Raw genomic sequence first — 18,841 nt, 5'->3', positions numbered from 1 at the left:
GTTTGCATAATTAATTCATTCCAGAGATGGGGAACTGAGATGTTTGTGATTGACTTTGGTGCACATTGGCCACAAAAAGAATATAAAATGCTGCTGGGGGCTGTGCCAACAGGGCAAACTGGTGTCACGAAGCTGCAGGGAGTTTCTGGGTTGGTTTTCCCCCTTCTCCATCCCCTTCTCTCCCCACCCCCACCAGGGATGCCTACAAGGTAATCCAACTCCTGTGCTTTTGGACAGGTGTTTAAATACCCAAGGTCCACCTAAACACAGACATAAAATCCTAAAGTAGCTCCAGAGGTGCTTTGTTGCTTTACAATGATGAATTCTGCAAGGCCGAAGACTGGAAATCTGTACATTCCTCCTGAACCTGCTCACATTTTAACTCTTAGACAGGGACTGCTGACCAAATCTGGGGCTACAGTGGAGCAGCTTGCACCTAGACTGCCCTGAGAAGTTTTGGAAGCAAAGAGGTCTCACTTGAGACTCAGCAGAAGGACCATGACCTGATTATAATCCATTGTAATAGATGATAGAGTTGTTATTTTGATATTGCACTGGCAATATTTGCATGCTGTATTAGCAATCAATCTAATTAAAAATGCCCACACAGTCACTGAATCCAGTTTCTCATGCCTGGCCCACAGCCTTCTCTCAACTGTTCTGCTGCAATGTGTGGGGTTTTTTTAAACTTATTTTACACATTGAAAGTATAAACTGCATTGTGTCTGGTCATACTATTTTGGCATCTGTTTAAATTAGAAAACCTGTAAACTTAATTCAACAACAAAAAAAAAATTAACAGAACAGGAAGTTATTTCAAGCAAAGATGTGGTTTTCCTAATTTGTTTTCTGAAGTGTTTGAGTTAAACAGATCTTGGTTTTGGCAGAAGGAAGCTAAAAAAATCTAACTTTGAAAAAGGACTCTTGGGGTTTTTTTCTTAAATCACTTTCTCTGGAAATTACCTTCCCTGGATAATGTCACACTAAAAGCCACTAATTTCCTCAGCCACCCATAGAAAACAAAACTTTTCCATAAGGAAACACTGACAAGGAAATAAAAAGCCTTCTAGTCCTCCCTTCTCTAACATCCTGTGAAGAAAAGTCTGGTTTTGGCAGAGGGTTTAAGCTATAGGGGAGGGGACCAAGATACAGAGCTTCAAAAACAGGTGTCAGAGTTGCCCCTTACAAGGATTTCTTCCACAAAAGAGGTGAGATGGGCACTCAGCAGACTATGGATTGGAGCCAGCCCACAGCCAGGAAGAATTCACATTCCCTCCCTGATCCTGACTGAGCTTCTCCAAACACCTTTCAGCAAATTTTTTCATTGAGGAGAATTTGCTTTTTGCAAAAACTGGTGTAACTTTGGGGTTTTTTTTTCCCAAAAAACCAAATATTGTTTTTCCTCTGGTAATTTTTAATACCAAAAAGAGAGTTTAAGAGAGGTAGGGAGAAGTGTTTCAAGTCTATCCTCTGGAGAGCAATTTTAGTGATTTGAAAGTAGCTGTGATGCTTGGTACCTACCAAGGGTTTGGATCAGGAAATAAAAGTGATATTTGATTTGCTCTGCTCTGATCAAAAACAGGTGTCAGAGTTGCCCCTGACAAGGATTTCTTCCACAAAAGAGGTGAGATGGGCACTCAGCAGACTATGGATTGGAGCCAGCCCACAGCCAGGAAGAATTCACACTCCCTCCTGTCCTGCCCTGATCCTGACTGAGCTTCTCCAAACACCTTTCAGCAAATTTTTTCATTGAGGAGAATTTGCTTTTTGCAAAAACTGGTGTAACTTTGGGGTTTTTTTTTCCCAAAAAACCAAATATTGTTTTTCCAGTGGCAATTTTTAATACCAAAAAGAGAGTTTAAGAGAGGTAAGGAGAAGTAATTCAAGTCAGAAGTTTCAAACCAGCTTCTCCAAACACCTTTCAGCAATTTTTTCATTGAGGAGAATTTGCTGTTTGCAAAAACTGGTGTAACTTTTTTTTCCCCCCCCCAAAAAATATTGTTTTTCCTGTGGCAATTTTTTTTTATACCAAAAAGAGAATTTAAGAGAGGTAAGGAGAAGTATTTAAAGTCTATCCTCTGGAGAGCAATTTTAGTGATTTGAAAAGAGCTGTGGCGCTTGGTACCTACCAAGGGTTTGGATCAGGAAATAAAAGTGGTGTTTGATTTGCTCTGCTCTGATCACTGTTGCCAGGTGGCGTCACTCACTTCCCCTTGTTTGGTTTCAGAAGCTGCACCTCGGAGTGGTTGGACCAGGCACTGATCAATATTTAGTGAAGCACTTGCAGACAACACACATTCAAGCCCAGTAAATCAGCAGGCCATGGATAACAAGAAAGCAGCATTCAAACAACCTGAAAAAACCAAAAATACCCCCAAGAAAGAGGGGTTTGCATTTTCTTTTGTAAAACCATTTCCAGAAGCTGCTAAAGTGCCTCTCCCACCAGAACCAGAAGACAATCTTGGGCCAGAGAAGCAGTTTTACAAGTTCTTTGACAGCAAACCTAACTATGACCAGGACTCGGAGGAGGAGTTTTTTACAGCAGAGGATCAGGTAAGGCAAGAAGAGGGCACAGATCCTCCCCACTCTTACTCTGCTGTTTCACTTTATGGCCCAAAATTAATTCCTTTGTCTCTTGGTCAATCTGCACTTGTGAGGTCTAAGGAGAACTTTTGGGATGAGTCCTAGCAATTATTCATGTAAGTGGCAATAGAGATACTTGCAATTAATCTGCTGACATTAATAATGCAGGTCTAAAAAAAGAGATGGCTGCAGCCTAGAAGCCAATTTAATGTGTGACGTGTCTGTTTCAATCCTAGCAACAAATATTAAACAGAAATCATAAAAGCTAAGATTTTTTTTTTCTTGAGGCTCTTCAACCCTTAACAGAAATGCACAGAAAGGTTGATAATAACCTGCTTGGGTTTTTAACACTGAACACAGGTTGGTTTTAAGTCTGTGACATAGTTATTGAAGTCTTTGGAGAATTTACTAGCTATTAAGTGAAGAGAGTGGGCAGGGGTTACCAAAAAGGGTTTAATATGCCTGCCTCCAATAATGTGTGCTGCCTTCCTCATCTTGAACCAAAAAATCTGCTTTGTTTGAGTGCGTCTGATCCATTGACATACTTCTAGAAGTATTTTTCTTGGATAAAAGTGATGGAGAGAAACTTCAGTTTTTTCTTCTGAAAAAATCAGGTTTGAATGTGCCTGGCCCAATATGTCTGAAACATATTGGTGTTCCCAAAATTGCATTTCTAACTGCAGCAGTCACTGGAACATGGAGAGACAAACAGGGAGAAGAGACCAAGCTGATCTTTATATACTTAGGCTGAGCATATTTAACAGCAGATGGACAGTTTTTCCAAAGACTGGAAATTGTTTTGTTTTCACATAAATGAAGAGTCTGTGTTAATATCTGGACCTGTCACATAAATGAAGAGTCTGTGTTAATATCTGGACCTGTGTCAAACCCAGAAAATGACAATAATCAATCATTTAAAACAACTCACTCATGTTCATGCCTTATGTGAGCCTAAAATGAGGCAAAGAAGGAAGAGCCATGGTGATCTAAAAGATTTCAGCCACCTGCTAAGAATGTTACAGCAGAACTCTTCTGGTGCCTGGGCACAAACTAAATCTTCAAACTGCAAAACAAACATCTAATAAGTATTTTTTTCCAAATTCAGTGATTTCTGGGATCAGTCTTCATTTGCATACACACGCTGCGGTACATCTGTGGATGAGTGAAAGAAAATGGCAGTTATTAAAAAAAACTGTTATTAAAAAAAATTAACAAACCACACTTAGTTAGGTGTTCTTTATCTTTATAGGATGGCTCCCAAAATTTGTTATTTTTACTAAGGATGGTCTGTGAGCCACCCTCAACTGTTTCTTTCATATTTACAGACACATATTTATTACATGGAGATGCAAGGGTGCACAGTGATATAAGTAAAGCTTGATGCCATTAAATAACTTTTACTAAAGAACAATTAATAGAAAATATATATTTTTTTTTAATTATTATGGAAAATTCATTGTAAGTTTAACTCTAACAGGCTGTAGAACACTCCTTGTACAACAAATATGAGGAGAAGATCCGACCCTGCATTGATCTTGTTGACAGCCTGAGAGCTCTTGGGATAGAAAAGGATCTGTCCTTGCCAGCGATTGCGGTGATTGGAGACCAGAGCTCTGGGAAAAGTTCTGTGCTGGAAGCCCTCTCTGGTGTTGCTCTCCCCAGAGGCAATGGTAAGAATTTACTTTCTCACATTTTCTCTTTGATGAGGTGGAAGGGAATTTTTTTTTCTTTTTTTCCTTTTTTTTGTTTTTGGTCTAGATTTGGATAATTCAGTGACTGAGAAATGGAGGTGCGAGTGAGACACCACAAAGTAAATCCAAGGCACATGTTCCTGATGGTCAAAAGACCAGGAGTAAGAAGTGTAGTGTGATTGCTCCAGCTGACTCTTCATTTCCCAGAAAGCAGCAGTGCAGCAGAGTATTGATTTCACATGGAAAACCAGTCTTTAAATTTGCTTTTGGGGTTGGTTTGGGTTTTTTAAAACTACATTTTTTTACAGATAACTTTTGTTATTTTTGTGTGTAAAAAGTGTACAAAGGTCTTTATTTAAAGCATTATTTAAGTCAGAGATGATGAAAGATTTTACAGCTCAAGAAGATCCACTTTCCAGCTCTGTGTGTGTTTTTTTACTCACATAAATTCTGCAAGTTCCATGTGAGTTTACAATACAATCTAGTCTTTCAGGCTGGAGTTGTAAAAAGGTTTTTCATAGGATTTAGATGCAGCACTGAAACAGATCATCCAGAGAGGAGCAAAACTCTGTCTGTGGAGGTTTGCAGGGCCAGACATGTCTGGGAAGAGCCATGGTTGACCTCATCTAGCGCTGGTGACAATCCTGCTCTGAGCAGGAAGTTGGACAATTCCCCTCTGGCAGCGTCTCTTGGAACATTTCCACGTTTTTGTGTGAAACATTTTTGTGTGAAACAGGCAACCTTGTGTACACCACACACCTCAAGGCCATGTTTTATGCACAACCTCTGCCTTTGGAACTGCTGCAGGTATTGTCACTCGGTGTCCCTTGGAGCTTAAACTGAAGAGGTTGCCTGAAGGGCAGGCATGGCAAGGGAAGATCTCCTACAGAAATGTGACCCTGGATCTCCAGAATGCCTCTGAGGTGGACAGGGCAATAAGGCAAGGTGAGTGGATTTGGCTGGCTCCATCTCCTCTGAATCCTCCTCTTAGAGCCTCCTCTCACAGCATCCATGGTGATTGTGGAGTTACACCAAGAGCTGCATTCAGGGCAGATGAAGCTGGGTCAGCACAACTCATTTCTCTCAAGGGAGCCGTACCAGTGCTCCAGTGGTGAAGATGATTTAGGATGATGATCCCAGAATGGCCTGGATTGGAAGGGACCTTAAAGATCTTCTAGTTCCAACACTTTGGGCAGGGATGCCACCCACTAGATCCACAATCCTTTTATCCTGATCCATGATCCTTTTATCCTGGTCCATAATAAATGCTCAGGCTGTGTCCTTACCTGGGTGGTGGCTTCCTGGCTTCCTGGTTTGGGGAGGTTGGCTGTCAAATTGTAAACATGGGACCTAAATGGTTCCTGTCATCAGTTCAAAAGCCCAGAGAGTGCTTGAGGTGTCTCTCTTGCAATATCCTCAAAATCTTACTATTTTGGAGGAAATTGCAAGAAGGCAGAGTGGAGGACAGAGAGCTTCTGTCAGGTACTGTGACCACAGGCACAGTCACTGCCCTTCACATGTCTCAACTTTACTGTTATGACATTTCATGCTGGGTAAGAAATCAGTGTTCTTACCCAAAAGGCAGTAAGCACTTTGCCCTAAGTGTGAAAGCTGGATTGTCCTTACATCCTTGACTAGCATGATTCCTAGAGAGGCTACCTGGAACAAAGGCTGGGAAGTGTTAAAGGAATAAAGTAGGGATTTATTAAAAAGGCCTTCAAAGGATGCACCTTGGGCAGTGCAAGAGCCTGGCTGAGGCTATCCAAGATGGCCACGAGTTTTCACACTTTTGTAAGTTTTGGTCCATTTTCATATTGGGGTTAATTGTCCAATTACAGCTTCAGGGTATGCAGTCCCATCCTCCCAGATTGCTCTCCTCAATTCCCTGTTGTTTGCACTATTTGTGCCTTTTGGGCCTTTTTGTTGTTTTCATTTTTTGAGGCTGAAGCTGCAATGGGGTCCTTGGTTCTCAGGCTGGAAAAGGATTGTTTTGTCTGACTAAACACTGAGGAGAACTTGCTAATACTTTATATGAAGTTCAAAGTCACACACTAAGCCAGTACAGAATCTAAAAAATATGAAAGCTAAAACTTAAAGCATCAAGCACAGCTCTGCAAATTGTTATTATTTCTATTTTTTTAATTAGCTTTTCAATACATTATTTGGATATTTTCAAAACTGGCCAGGAAATTGGTATGAATTAAGGTAATTAAAGTGTGTGGCTGGATCTGAAAGAAAACACCAAGCCTGAAAGAACCTTAGTTGGTAGTTGGTACATTTCAAAGTCCTTGTGTTCAGCTTTGGTTTGATGCATCGTTTGAAGCTTGTGTTCATTGCCTTGCTCTTTTCACAGCCCAGGATGTGGTGGCCGGTCCTAGAGGCGCCATCAGCGGGCAGTTAATTTCCCTGGAAGTTCGGTCCCCTGATGTCCCCGACCTGACACTAATTGATCTCCCTGGAATTGCCAGGGTGGCCGTGGGGGAGCAGCCAAAAGACATCGGGGACCAGGTAAAGCTCAGCCTTGTGTGCCAATCTGTGCCCAGGGCCTCATCCCTTGGGGGCTCCCAGCAGACCTTGAGTGAAGTAAACAGAATAAATGGAGGGGATCTCTGTTCTTCCTCTGGCTGCTTTTAGAAGAAATGCTGGGAAATGCAAATAAAACTCTGGCAGGATAAGGCCTGCTTAAATAAAACTAAAGTAGGAAAAGTTAGGGTGATGTGCAGGAGCTGGGTGTGTTGCTTCTCCTAAAATACCTTTAAATGGGAACTTGCAATAAGATGAGCCCAAACTCAGCTAGATATACCAAATAGAAATGAGACAAGATTGGGTTGTCTGGGCTTTACTTTCTGGGAGGAGAGTAATTTAATTCCACAGTTAGATAGCAATCTTTCTGTTGTATTGAGAAGAAAGCAGCAGGTGTGATAAAATCCAAACATTTCCCTTGTTCCCAGCTGTCTGCATGCTCCAGAGATGGAGTCTGCAGCACTGCAGCCTGTTAGAAACTGGGATGGGTGGGAAGTAGAAAAGAGAGGCAATTTTAACAAAATCCAGGGGGCAATTTTTTTTTTTTTACTGTGGAAGAAGTGCCACAGTGCTCTGTGAAGCTTCTACAAAATAACACAAATTATGAGGAACTCATTTAGTTTGGCATTGAAATATAGAAAAATGTCAACTAGATGTCATGTGCATCTTCAGTTTTGGTGCTTTGTAAAATTTTCCTACAATTATTCCCCTGAAAAATAAGCCAAAGACATTTGTGCTGCTCTCAGAGATACAAATTTGAGATTTACCAGCCCAATTGAGCTTGCTTTCTTTCCATAAGTGTATACCTAAACATCATACATACCTAAAACCTGATTTTCTTACATGTGTTAGATATCAAATATCCTTAATATTTCTATAATGAAAGATTATATATGCACAAGAGGTTAAACTCCACATAGCTGCCAAGACAGGCTTAACAACATTAGTTTGGTCTCATTTATGCCAGATGTTTGGATTAAACCTTACATAAGGAAAGAGGCTGCATTCTTCTGCTGGCCCCTTTCCATGCCATCCTCTAGCATGTAACCCTATCCTCAGCATATGTGGCATTTAATGTCATCAGGCAGTGGCTCATATTGCTAGAAATTGTCACATCCTACAAGCAAGTGTCTGATTTCACTGAACCTCCTCACTGCTGTATTGAATTGCAGATCAAAAAGCTACTTAAAAGAATTATTGACTGCAAAGAGACAATCAATTTGGTAGTGGTGCCATGTAACGTGGATATTGCAACAACAGAAGCTTTGAAAATGGCTCAAGAGGTGGACCCCACTGGAGAAAGGACAATAGGTGAGATCATTTTTTGAGCTATGAGCTGGAAAAGGAGGCCAAATCTTTTTTTTTTTCCTTCCCATGAGGTCTGATGTTCTGTGGTCTGTGAAATTAGCTACTAGAAGAAGAGAGGAAAAAAAAAAAACAAAACCAAAACAGAAAACAGCCTAAAGAATATATTTGCAAGTATTTCTAGTCACAATTCTTGAATAGCTCCAAGAATCCCTTCATTTGGTGTCTTGCTGGCCCTCCTGTTATGAATAACTGGAAGCTGAAAATCTCAGTTAATGGTAGTGGATGTGAAGTTAATGATAAAAAAGTTTTGCTATAAAAAAAAAAAAAACTTTAAAGAGAGGTTTGCAAAGCAAAAGGCATGGTGGGAGGAACTGCAGAGTGAGTTTTACTGCCTGAGAGCTGAGAACTTTCTAGGAGAGGGAATACAAAAAAAATTGCTTTATTAAGCATGGTACAGAGTGTTCCTGCTTGGTGGTTAACTTTCTCTTTTAACTTCACAGGAATCCTCACAAAACCTGACCTGGTGGACAAGGGAACTGAAGCGGCCATTGTTAAAATACTGCAGAACAGGGTGATCCCCCTCAAAAAGGGCTACATGATTGTCAAGTGCCGTGGGCAGCAGGACATCCACAACAAACTGACCTTGGCTGCTGCAATCCAGCAGGAGAAACACTTCTTTGAGAATCACACACATTTCAGGTACTCCTCACAGAAAAGCTCTCATCAAAAACATGTTAAAGTCACCTCAAAGCTCCCTGTTGATTTGCTGAGATTTAACTACTTAGGGGTTACAAACAGATATCAATTATTCTTAATATTTCTCATTGTCCATGCAGGGTTGTGTTTCAGTAATCCAGAAGATTTTTACATACTGAATAAACTTTTTAAAAAAATTTTTGGGTTTTTTTGGATGCAAAATACATGGGGGAAATACTATGAACTTCAGAAGTTCCAAATAGTCCCAAAGAATTTGAGTTAAAGCATCTGAGCACTTCAATCAGGCATTGAAGTGTTTCTGTTCACTGGAAAACGTGGAGGAACAGCATGAGAAAGAAAGGCTGTGCTGAGGACACAGGCTGCCCACAGGACTCAGCAGCAAATAAATCATAATGCTGAGAATGGCAGCTGACAAGGGTTGTGAACTTCACACATGAAGAAATAATAGAACAGTACACTCATCTGCTGTTAGAATTTGCTTTTCTCAGATTTTTCTGTTTCCCTTTGCTCAGTCACTAGCTGTCAAACAACTCTTGAATAAACCCAGAGAGTCCTGGGCAGTTGCCACATCAGCACCAGCATAGCCCAGAGCCCCTTTCTTTACTCAAATTGTGTAAAAGAATTAGTGAAAACAGAGCAGAGCATCAGTGCTGCCTCCTTGCCCTGCACAGTGTGGCTATCCAAACCCACTTTTTCCTCTTTTTTCACAGGGCTTTTATGGAAGGGGGAAAGGCTACTATCCCCTGTCTGGCAGAAAAGCTCACAGATGAACTTGTGAAGCACATTATTGTAAGTAACAGAAGTCCCATACTGAGCTGTTTGTGCCAGTTACTACCTAAAAACAAGTTCAACCCTTCAGCCTTGGGCTGCAGTTGGATTTCATCTTTATGTGCTTAATGAAGCTTCAACTCAGTGATCAGAGAGCAAACTGAACTGAGAGGCAGAGGTAAAAAGCCTCATGCTCTGTCCTCAGATTTGCCTTTTAACTGCAGATCTACAATAAACAAATTATTTCATCTACTTGTGACTCATAATTCCTGCCTTTTCAATGACAGCCATGGTATTTCTTTTTGTTTATAAGTGTTGATCACCTGGGTGACGAGTTACTGCTGTCAGCTTAGTGAAACAATGATTACTATTCCACTGAAAATGTCTTCAAAACATCAAGATGTTCTATTATATTAATATACTACTGTAAGGCTTTTGGGGGTTTTTATTTGGTATAACTATATCTGCATGTAATATATCTTATTGCAGATAAATATATCTGTAATATATCTTATTCCATTAAGAGAAGATGCTAAAATATAGGGAACATCTTAATTCAGTCTCAAAGGAGAAAAAAAATTATTTATGTAAATTTACAGAAAAGAAGAAACTAAACAGCCATGTTGCATCAGGTATTTATCAGGAATTGGGCAGTCACCACTTTCCTGGCACAACCTGTGAGGACATTGTTTTTGCCTCACTCTGGGTGAAATTTTGCCCTAGACTGCAGCTGTTCTGCCCAGCCCTCAGTGAGGTCCAGCCTGATCCCTCAGGCAGATACTGGTTCCTGAGTGTCCTCAATAAAAGCCATATTTGCTTTTCTGTGTTATCCCACTGTCACACATGGGACACTGGCAGCAAGGTCTTGGATTTGTAAAAACAGCAAAGATCCCATGCAGGTGTAGATCACTCTTAGAGGGATTTTGTTTTCCTTCCAAAATCTGACAAGTTCAACCTATCTTAATGTTCTTCTTCCCTGTCTCCTCCCCAGAAAACTTTGCCAGCACTGGAGAGCCAAATTCATGACGCCCTCTATAAAACATCGCAGGAGCTGCAGAGGTACAAGAGAGGCACACCTGAAACAGAGTCTGAGAAGCTGTTTTACCTCACAGATGTAAGTATCAGTATCGGTCACAGAGCAGAGCAGGCAGGTAACTGTAACAGAGAAAAAGAAACTGCCTGAAATTATCAAAACATCAGCATGGACCACTGGGAAGTTTGTGGTATCCATCATTTTAGTGAGGGTAACATAGACAAACCACACCTGCAAAAATAATGGACCACAGGAGCTCATGGCCTCTTCTAAAAATTTTTCCTGTGTTTATGAGACATGAAAATGAAACTTGGTTAATTGGGTCAAAATCAAGTATCTTAGCAAAGGAAAACAAACTCCTGGGTGCTCAACACTTTGAAGGGTTCCCATTGTTTACAGGACTCATAAGATCAAATGTATTCCTGATATCAAAATGTGGTTTGCAGGTCCATCTAAGTGCCTCATCTCACGGAGTTACTCCCTCAGTAAACCTTCAATAAGCTTTAGAGGTGTTTGTGGAAGCTCATCAGACTTCACACAAGTCTGGCCTATTAGAATTTAGTAAATGGCTCTAAAAGTCTACAGGGGAAAAACCAAAAGAATATAAATTTTGTTCTCCTCTAATTGTTACAGTTTGAGGGGAAAAGAAAAACCCCAAACCAAGAGCTAAGAGCATAAAAGATTTAAGAAAGGGATGTTTTTTATGAACTGTGCCCCTGCTTTAACATCAAACAACTGCAGATTTACCTAATATCCACAAATTAATCTGAAGAAATGAAACTTCACTAAATTGCCTGCCTGTTGTTCAATTTACTGCAGTTGATCAAATTCTTCAACCAAGAGATCTCTCAGAACACACGAGGAGAGGAGCAGCTGTTTGAGGACGAGGTCAGGCTGTTCACCAAGATCCGCAAGGAATTCCGCGCCTGGGGCGCGATTCTCCTGGAGTGTACTGCGAGGGGTAAGCACAGAACAGGCCCGAGCTGGGCCAAGGGAAATACAGGTTGGATATTAGGAAAAGGTGTTTTACAGGAAGGGTGATAAATGTCTGGAATGGTCTGCCCAGGGAGGTGGTGGAGTCACCATCCCTGGATGTGTTTAAAAACAGACTGGATGTATTGTAAATTCTTGTCCACTGACAAAGGAAGGAATGATGAGGAGGACTCCATCTTATCAGAAGGCTAATTTATTAATTTATTATACTATATTATATTAAAGAATATTAACTATACTAAAGAATACAGAAAGGATACTAGGGAATGCTAAAATGATAACAATGAAAACTCGTGACTCTCTCCAGAGTCTTGACACAGCTTGGCTCTGATTGGCCAATGAGTCAAAACAACTCACAGCAGAAGCCAATGAAACAATCACCTGTGGGTAAACAATCTCCAAACACATTCCACGTGAGCACAACACAGGAGAAGCAGATGAGATAAGAATTGTTTTCCTTTTCTGTGAGGCCTCTCAGCTTCCCAGGAGAAAAACCCTGGGCAAAGGAGTTCAGAGAATGTGAATGCCACAGGATGTGGCACTCAGTGCCAGGGTTTAGTTGAGGTGTTGAGACTGGGTTGGATTCAATGATCTTGAAGTTCTCTTCCAACCTGGTCATTCTGTGAATTCTGTGAACCCATCCTGGCAGCTGACCTGAGAGCCCATGCCCTTGCTTTTAAACCCAGACACAGCATCTTCAGTAAATGTTTTCCAAGAAAATTAAGAGCAAGAAGCCAGGAGCATCCATCTGTTGTGGTGTCCTGGGGACACAGACACAGTTTGTGTTAAGTGCTGTCATTACAGAGAGGTCTGTGCTTGTCTCTCTTCTCCCACCACAGCAATAACACAGGCACAAAATTTGTTGGAGATATTCTGAACCATTCTTCTAAGTTACAACAATTATCTAGGTTGTAATTATTTTGTAATTATTATCTAGGTTGTTATTATTTATTACTATTCATTGGCATTACAACGCCAATGAATAGTAATAAATAACAACAACCTAGATAATAATTTTTATGTTTGCTCTTAATGTTTTTATTTTATTATTGCTATTAATATTTTAGAATCTGGGTGGGGTTTTTTTCTTTTCCACTTTAGCTCTGGGCTAAGGTGATACCTCACAGAAAAAAATGAGCAAATTTGTATGGTATCAACAAAGAAATACTGACTGTGATAACTTAAATAAAAATAACTAGTTAACAGTAGATTCCCCAGAAAAAAAGTGTTTAGTGAGCTTGGAGGTTTGTTTTGTTTGGGTTTTTTTTTTTAAAACTTGGAAGTGACTGGTAATGGCCAACTACTTCTGTGAGGGTAAAAATGTCAAGAAGAACCAGAATTTTTGTGGCCCAACATAATTTCTGTCAGCCAGATGCTTGATGCAATGTGTGAGATGGCTCATTCAGAGAGCAGCAATGCATTAGCTCTGTTCTGTGGTAACAAAAACACATCTCAGTAGTTTCTCCTCTCAAGAACAACTCAAAGAGGATAAATAGACTTTCTTCTTAAACCTGAAACATATACATTGAGTGATTTAGTAGCAAAGCAATGTTATTTTACCATTACAGCTAAAAAAAACGTCCCTGGTAAAGTGTGGAAATACGAAGACCGATACCGCGGACGGGAGTTCCCAGGCTTCAGCAACTACAACACTTTTGAGGACATCATAAAAGAGCAGATCAGAGAACTGGAGGAGCCAGCAATTGAGATCCTGAACAATGTGATAAGTATGGCCCAGCCCACGGGAGGCTCTTGTGTGGGGGACACTGCTGGGCCTGACAAGTTCATTTTCCAGGAGAAGCTGATGCTCTCAGGATCCTTCAAAGTGTGGAAATAAATCTGATTCAGCTTGGGGATTGCTCCTTCTCTAGAGCCTTCAATCTCTACACATGGTCTCCAGCATTTGTTAATGCTTTTCCCAGTGGCTCTTGGAAGGGAATTAGAAAATAATTATAATAAATAGAGCATAACTATAAAAAAAATAACTATAATTAATAACACACCAAGGAAGCAGTACAGTAGAAGTACCTGGTGTTAAGTGGTCACACTCTTGGATCTGGAAATCTAAATTTCTGCTTGTTTGTATGTGTCATAAAAGCAGAGTGCACCAGTACAGCAGCTCAGTTATTTCTGAATGAATAGAGAAAATGAGCAGTCTCCCAAGTCTCATATTAACAATAGCTTAAAACCCTCACTTGCTTATCTGACTTTATTTTGTCTCTCTGTTCTTCCCTCAGGATTGGTTGAAGAGAAATTTACGGAGGTTGCTAAAAGGAATTTTGCTAATTTTCACAATCTAAGCAGAGTTGCCAAGGTAAGACACTACTATAAACTGAGATTCTCAAAAGGCAGAATGGCATTTGTAAATACATCCATGCTTGTGGTACCTGTCTCACTGCATTACCCTTATGCAAGTGTGGAATTTCTTGCAGGAAAACAAGAGCCTGAAAATGATGGCATGATTATAACGGCACTAATGAAAGTGCACTTTGCACAACTTTGACAAGATCTAGTATATACATTCTTTATTAATGCTGCTCAAATTCTTGACAGTGCAAAGAAAACCTGGTGTGGCTACCTTGAAGAGTTTATCATTAATTTCAGATTTAAGTCCCGCAGTGATTTCTCAGAGTGCTCAACTGTGTTTCCCTCTCTGAAAACAAACCAGGATTTTAGCCAGTGCAGGAATCTCACCTTTGCTGAAAGGGAGCAGGAGCAGACAAACCAAAAATCATCCAGCCATGAAAAAACTACAAGATGGCTGCTCACAGTTTGGGCATTGGCAGGTTTTGGGGTGGAGTTCAGTGGTGTGCATGTCCTTGAAGGCCTTTTCTCAGAAAGAGCTTTGAGGAAAAGATGAGAAGCATTGAGGAAAAGACCAGAAGCATTGAGGAGAAGACCAGAAGCAATGCTGGCAGCCAAGAAACAGAGTCAGGGTACTGCTGAAAAAGGAAACTCAGAGGCAAATGTGAGTGAAATATGTGGTTTGCTATTTCACTTGCATGGTCAAACCCTACTGAGCTCCCAGGCCAACCAAGCAGTGAACAAATAAATTATTTCATCCAAACTCAGAGGTGTTCAGGCAGGGTCTTTAGGTGTAACACAGTGAGAAGAATGAAGAGGGAAGAAGTCCTGGCAAACACTGGACATGAGAAAATATAGGGGTGTTTTCTTAGGAATGCTAGGAAAACATTTTAAGGGAATTTGAGCATGACTGAGGGAACTTTGTCACCCCCACAGACTTTTAGGTGGAAGTATCAAAAAGAGTCAGATGGCTGCAATAAAAGCACCAGACAGAGAGGGGTTAAACAGAGTTGGCTTGCTGACCATAGATATTTTCCTTTGGGTTTCAAGCACCAAGTTTGGAGTGGTACAAAAGTGCCACATTTTCCTGCTCTTTCACAAGAGAGAGACCACAATCCAAAGCATTACTCCATGTTCCCATGTTCTGGGGTTAGACAGTGCTGTATAAGGACAATTGAACATTGTGCCCACCTTGCCATTCCCTGGGGACACTGCTAAGCACTGGCACCTTCCCAAAGGGAGCAAATATCTCAGAACTTCTTGTTCCTTTCTTTTCCAGGTGAAAATTGAAGACATTAGAGAGAAACAAGTAGCAGATGCTGAAAGACATATCCGGGCCCAGTTTAAAATGGAGAAAATCGTGTACTGCCAGGATGACCTTTACATTGGTGATTTAAGTACTGTTAAGGCAGCAAACGCTCTCAACGGGTCCCCAGGAGCAACTCTGCAGTCTCAGATTGCTCCAAAGGACCCCTCTGTTGTCATGGAGATGGTTTCTCACACCAGTGCCTATTTCTCTGTGAGTTCACAGGCAGATTTGCTGCCCCCTGAATGCCACAGCAGATCCCCCTCAGCCAGATCTTGCTGGAGTCAACACAGCCTTGTGTGCCCTGCTAGCACTGTGCAGGGAATAGCCAGGGGTATCTCAGTGTCTCATTCAGGTGCATGCTCAGCTTCTCTGCAAACCACTTGGAGCTTCTGAGCAGTCAGGGCAAAGCTGGGCTCTATCAGCAGGATGCAGGATGCAGGATATGGGGATTAGAAAAGCCTGAGTGTGCCAAAGTGACAGCTGGCTCCCAAACCACTTGTTAGCTACCTCCCAGTCTGGCTCAGGTCAGCCTCAAGCCACTCTGCACATTCCTGCAGCCAGCAGAAAGTGGCTTGCAGTCAGATCTTAAACTACTACAGCAGGAGGAGCAATAATAAAACATTACATTAAAATATTACATTAAAATATATCAGCTGTCTGTAGGGATCAGAGTGCATCTGCTGTACTGCAGATAGCACCCTGTAAGTGAAGTCTCTGAGGACAAATGGGGTGTTTCAACAAAGGATCGCGTTAAAGAAAGGAAACAGAACAAGCAGGATCAAGATTTGCTTTGTTGTAAAACTCCCTCAGAAAGCAACAAGTTCAATATTAATGATTCAGGAAGGTAGGTAGCAGCTCACTTTGAATTCCAAGAGCAGGCTTTGGGACAAATTCCTGCAATTAAATGGTCAGGCTGCTCAGGCTGATGAAGACAAAACCCTTGATTTTCACAGAACAAGAAACAAAGCCAGAAGTGGCTTTGTCCATCCCACCTTGCTCCACACTCTGCTTTATGTTTTATCTGAAGGTAAATAATTTTGCAAATGCCCTGAGAGCCATTTTCAACAATCCCACCTTGCTACACACATAAGCACATCCATCCCACCTTACTACACACTCTGCTATATGTTTTATCTGCAGTTAAATATTTTTGTAAATGCCTTGAGAGCCATTTTCAACAATCCCCCCAATGCCAGGGCACCACAGCTCCTTGGGACTGACTTATGCAAGGCCAAATAGAGTTTGAATGAGATGGAAGTTAAATATCCATGGCTGCCAACACCCTATAGGGCCTGCAAATGCCATTTTCAATTGTACCACAAAAAGAAAGACAGAACCTCTCAACTGCAGCCAGGCACTTAGGTCTAAGTGCTCACCCAGCTCCAGGAGGGCTGGAGGCAGCCAATTCCCAGAGCTGGGAGTGGTTTAGAACCTCATGTTGCCCCAAAGCAAATGTGGATTTCCACGGGAAAAGGGCCCCAAAAGCCCTTCTGGATCAATCTGTTTGCATCCATAAATGAACCGGGTCAGGTCACACAGGAGATCATCTCATGGGGATAAAAACAGATGTAATGTAGGCACAGTCTGGTCTCACTGCTGCTGAGGTCATTTCCCCTTAAGGCTAAAGCTTCCTCCCAAAGCTGTTTTAAGTTTAAAAGGACAAGTACGTCAGAAATACCATCTAAATACCACCATCTAATGGAGGAATTTACCAGGTTTTTTTTACCATCTAATAGAGGAATTTACCAGCTTTAGGAAAAATCACTCTCTGATTTCCTGCATCAAAACATATCGTAAGCATTCGGTGAAGACAAGTTGGACACCAGAAATTGGGCACAAGTTCTGTTTGTCAGGAATGTCCTTCTATAACTTGTCCCAGTGAGAGCTGGCAGGGCTGAGCAGAGGACATTCTGCCTTGGTTTTAGTTTGCTGAGGGAAGAAAAGCAGCAGCTGATATCCCCATTACTCTTAATTTTTAGATTTCAGGCGCAAAAGACATTGGTAGCAAACATTTTTTAGTTCATAGCATCACTCCCTTCTTGAACAGTAACTCAGTCCAACATTTTAAAATCTTGGAGCCACTTTTTTTACCAGATTACCTATGGATCCTTCATTTTTGAGTTCTTTTTACCAATTTAGTATTTTGGTTTTTTTCCCCTCCATCTCACAGGAAGCAAGCAAGCGCCTTGCCAATCAGATCCCTCTGATCATCCTGTCTTCTGTCCTTCATGACTTTGGAGAAAACCTGCAGACCTCAATGCTGCAACTTTTACAAGATAAAGAGAAGTTAAACTTTCTCCTTGATGAGGATTCTGAAGCTGCTAAAACCAGGAATTACCTCAGCCAAAGAGTTGATCGTCTCACCAAAGCCTGCCAGTACCTGAGAGAATTCAGCTTGTTGTAATTTCTTTGGTTTTCATGAGGTTTTTTTTCTCCTCATCTTCTAGCATTACTGAAGAATTTCGTATAATCCCATAAAAATGTAGCATCAGTGCAGACCTTTAATGCTAATTTCTAGTTTTCAGTTATTCTTTATTTTCCATAATCATATGCAAACAGCTGCCTTTGCATTAAGAGCTCCACTGGGGGAGTTGTGATTAAATAAACATTATCCCATTTTAAAACATTTTCTTTGTGAACTCTGTGTAACCACTGGAATAATCATTAAAAAGCTAACACTCTGAGGATTGTATGTTTTGTTGGAGTTGTTTTTTTTTCTTTTTAATGATGGAAGCTGTATCATTCACAAACTGTAGAAAGCAAATTATCTAGCTTTCCTCAATGAAGCTTAGTGCATGACAGTGATGATCTCCCACTTCCCTTTGTGTTTTTGGCTTGCTGGGGTTGTTCTCTTTCCTGCTATCACCTAAAAGACACCTCTGCAAAGTGTCACCACTAAATCTCAGCCCAGGAGGGAGAGAGGAGCTCACAGCAGGCATGAAACCCTTCCAGCCTAGAAGGAAAATGAAGTTTATTTCCTTTATGTGGCTGGTGCATCCAGAGGATGCCACTGGCTCTGTTCAGTCTCCTTTCCCAGCTCTCTGATTTGCAGAAGGCCAAGAGGATCCTCCTCTCAGATGTCTGCAGCATCACCTGACATTCTGGGATTGGTGGGCAGGATTTGGATGTCCAAAAGGAAAGAAACCTCCCCGGATGATAAACAGTACAAGGGTCTCTCAGCATGTGTTTTGCTGCCTTTCTCCTTTCCCTCCCCAGGGCAAGGAGAACCTTTCCAAAAGCTCTCTTATGTCACTGTGAAATTTTCTGAAAAATCCCTTTGCCACTATTTCTTCTCCTGGGAAGCTGAGAAGCTTCAGCTTCTCCCTGTTTTGCTGCTTTGGAATGTGATTTGGAGATTGCTTATCCAAACATGTGACTTGTTTTAATTTAATAGCCAATCATGGTCCAGCTGTGTCAAGGCTCTGAGGAGTCACAAATTTTTATTATTCATTCTTGTTAAATCTTCTGATGTGTCCTTTCTCTTTCTTTAGTATAGTTTTAGTATAGCATTCTTTAATATAATTTAATATCATAATACAATAAATCAGCCTTCTGAGAGCATGGAGTCAGATTCATCTCTTCCCTCATCCTGGAAACCCTCACAAACACCAC

At 41.1% G+C, this 18,841-nt stretch overlaps 1 protein-coding gene across 1 annotated transcript; it reads left to right on the top strand.

Moving 5' to 3' along the window:
• Nucleotides 1–2,256: 2,256 nt before the first annotated feature.
• On the top strand, nucleotides 2,257–17,840 carry LOC128946118 (interferon-induced GTP-binding protein Mx-like). The gene is made up of 13 exons (XM_054290023.1): nucleotides 2,257–2,553; nucleotides 4,061–4,253; nucleotides 5,082–5,219; nucleotides 6,628–6,782; nucleotides 7,970–8,108; nucleotides 8,606–8,804; nucleotides 9,533–9,611; nucleotides 10,582–10,704; nucleotides 11,443–11,584; nucleotides 13,185–13,343; nucleotides 13,854–13,930; nucleotides 15,200–15,439; nucleotides 17,400–17,840. The coding sequence occupies exons 1-13, from the start codon at nucleotides 2,323–2,325 to the stop codon at nucleotides 17,631–17,633; spliced, it is 2,109 nt and encodes a 702-aa protein (XP_054145998.1). The 5' UTR covers nucleotides 2,257–2,322; the 3' UTR covers nucleotides 17,634–17,840.
• Nucleotides 17,841–18,841: the final 1,001 nt, after the last annotated feature.

This window comes from Melozone crissalis, unplaced genomic scaffold (genome assembly GCF_028551555.1).
Source record: "Melozone crissalis strain CALT ecotype California unplaced genomic scaffold, PUWL_Pcris_2 ptg000075l_1, whole genome shotgun sequence".
In the NCBI taxonomy this organism is placed as follows: Eukaryota; Metazoa; Chordata; class Aves; order Passeriformes; family Passerellidae; genus Melozone; species Melozone crissalis.
The sequence above is the reverse complement of the archived record's forward strand: the minus strand, read 5'-3'. Positions and strand labels throughout refer to the sequence as shown.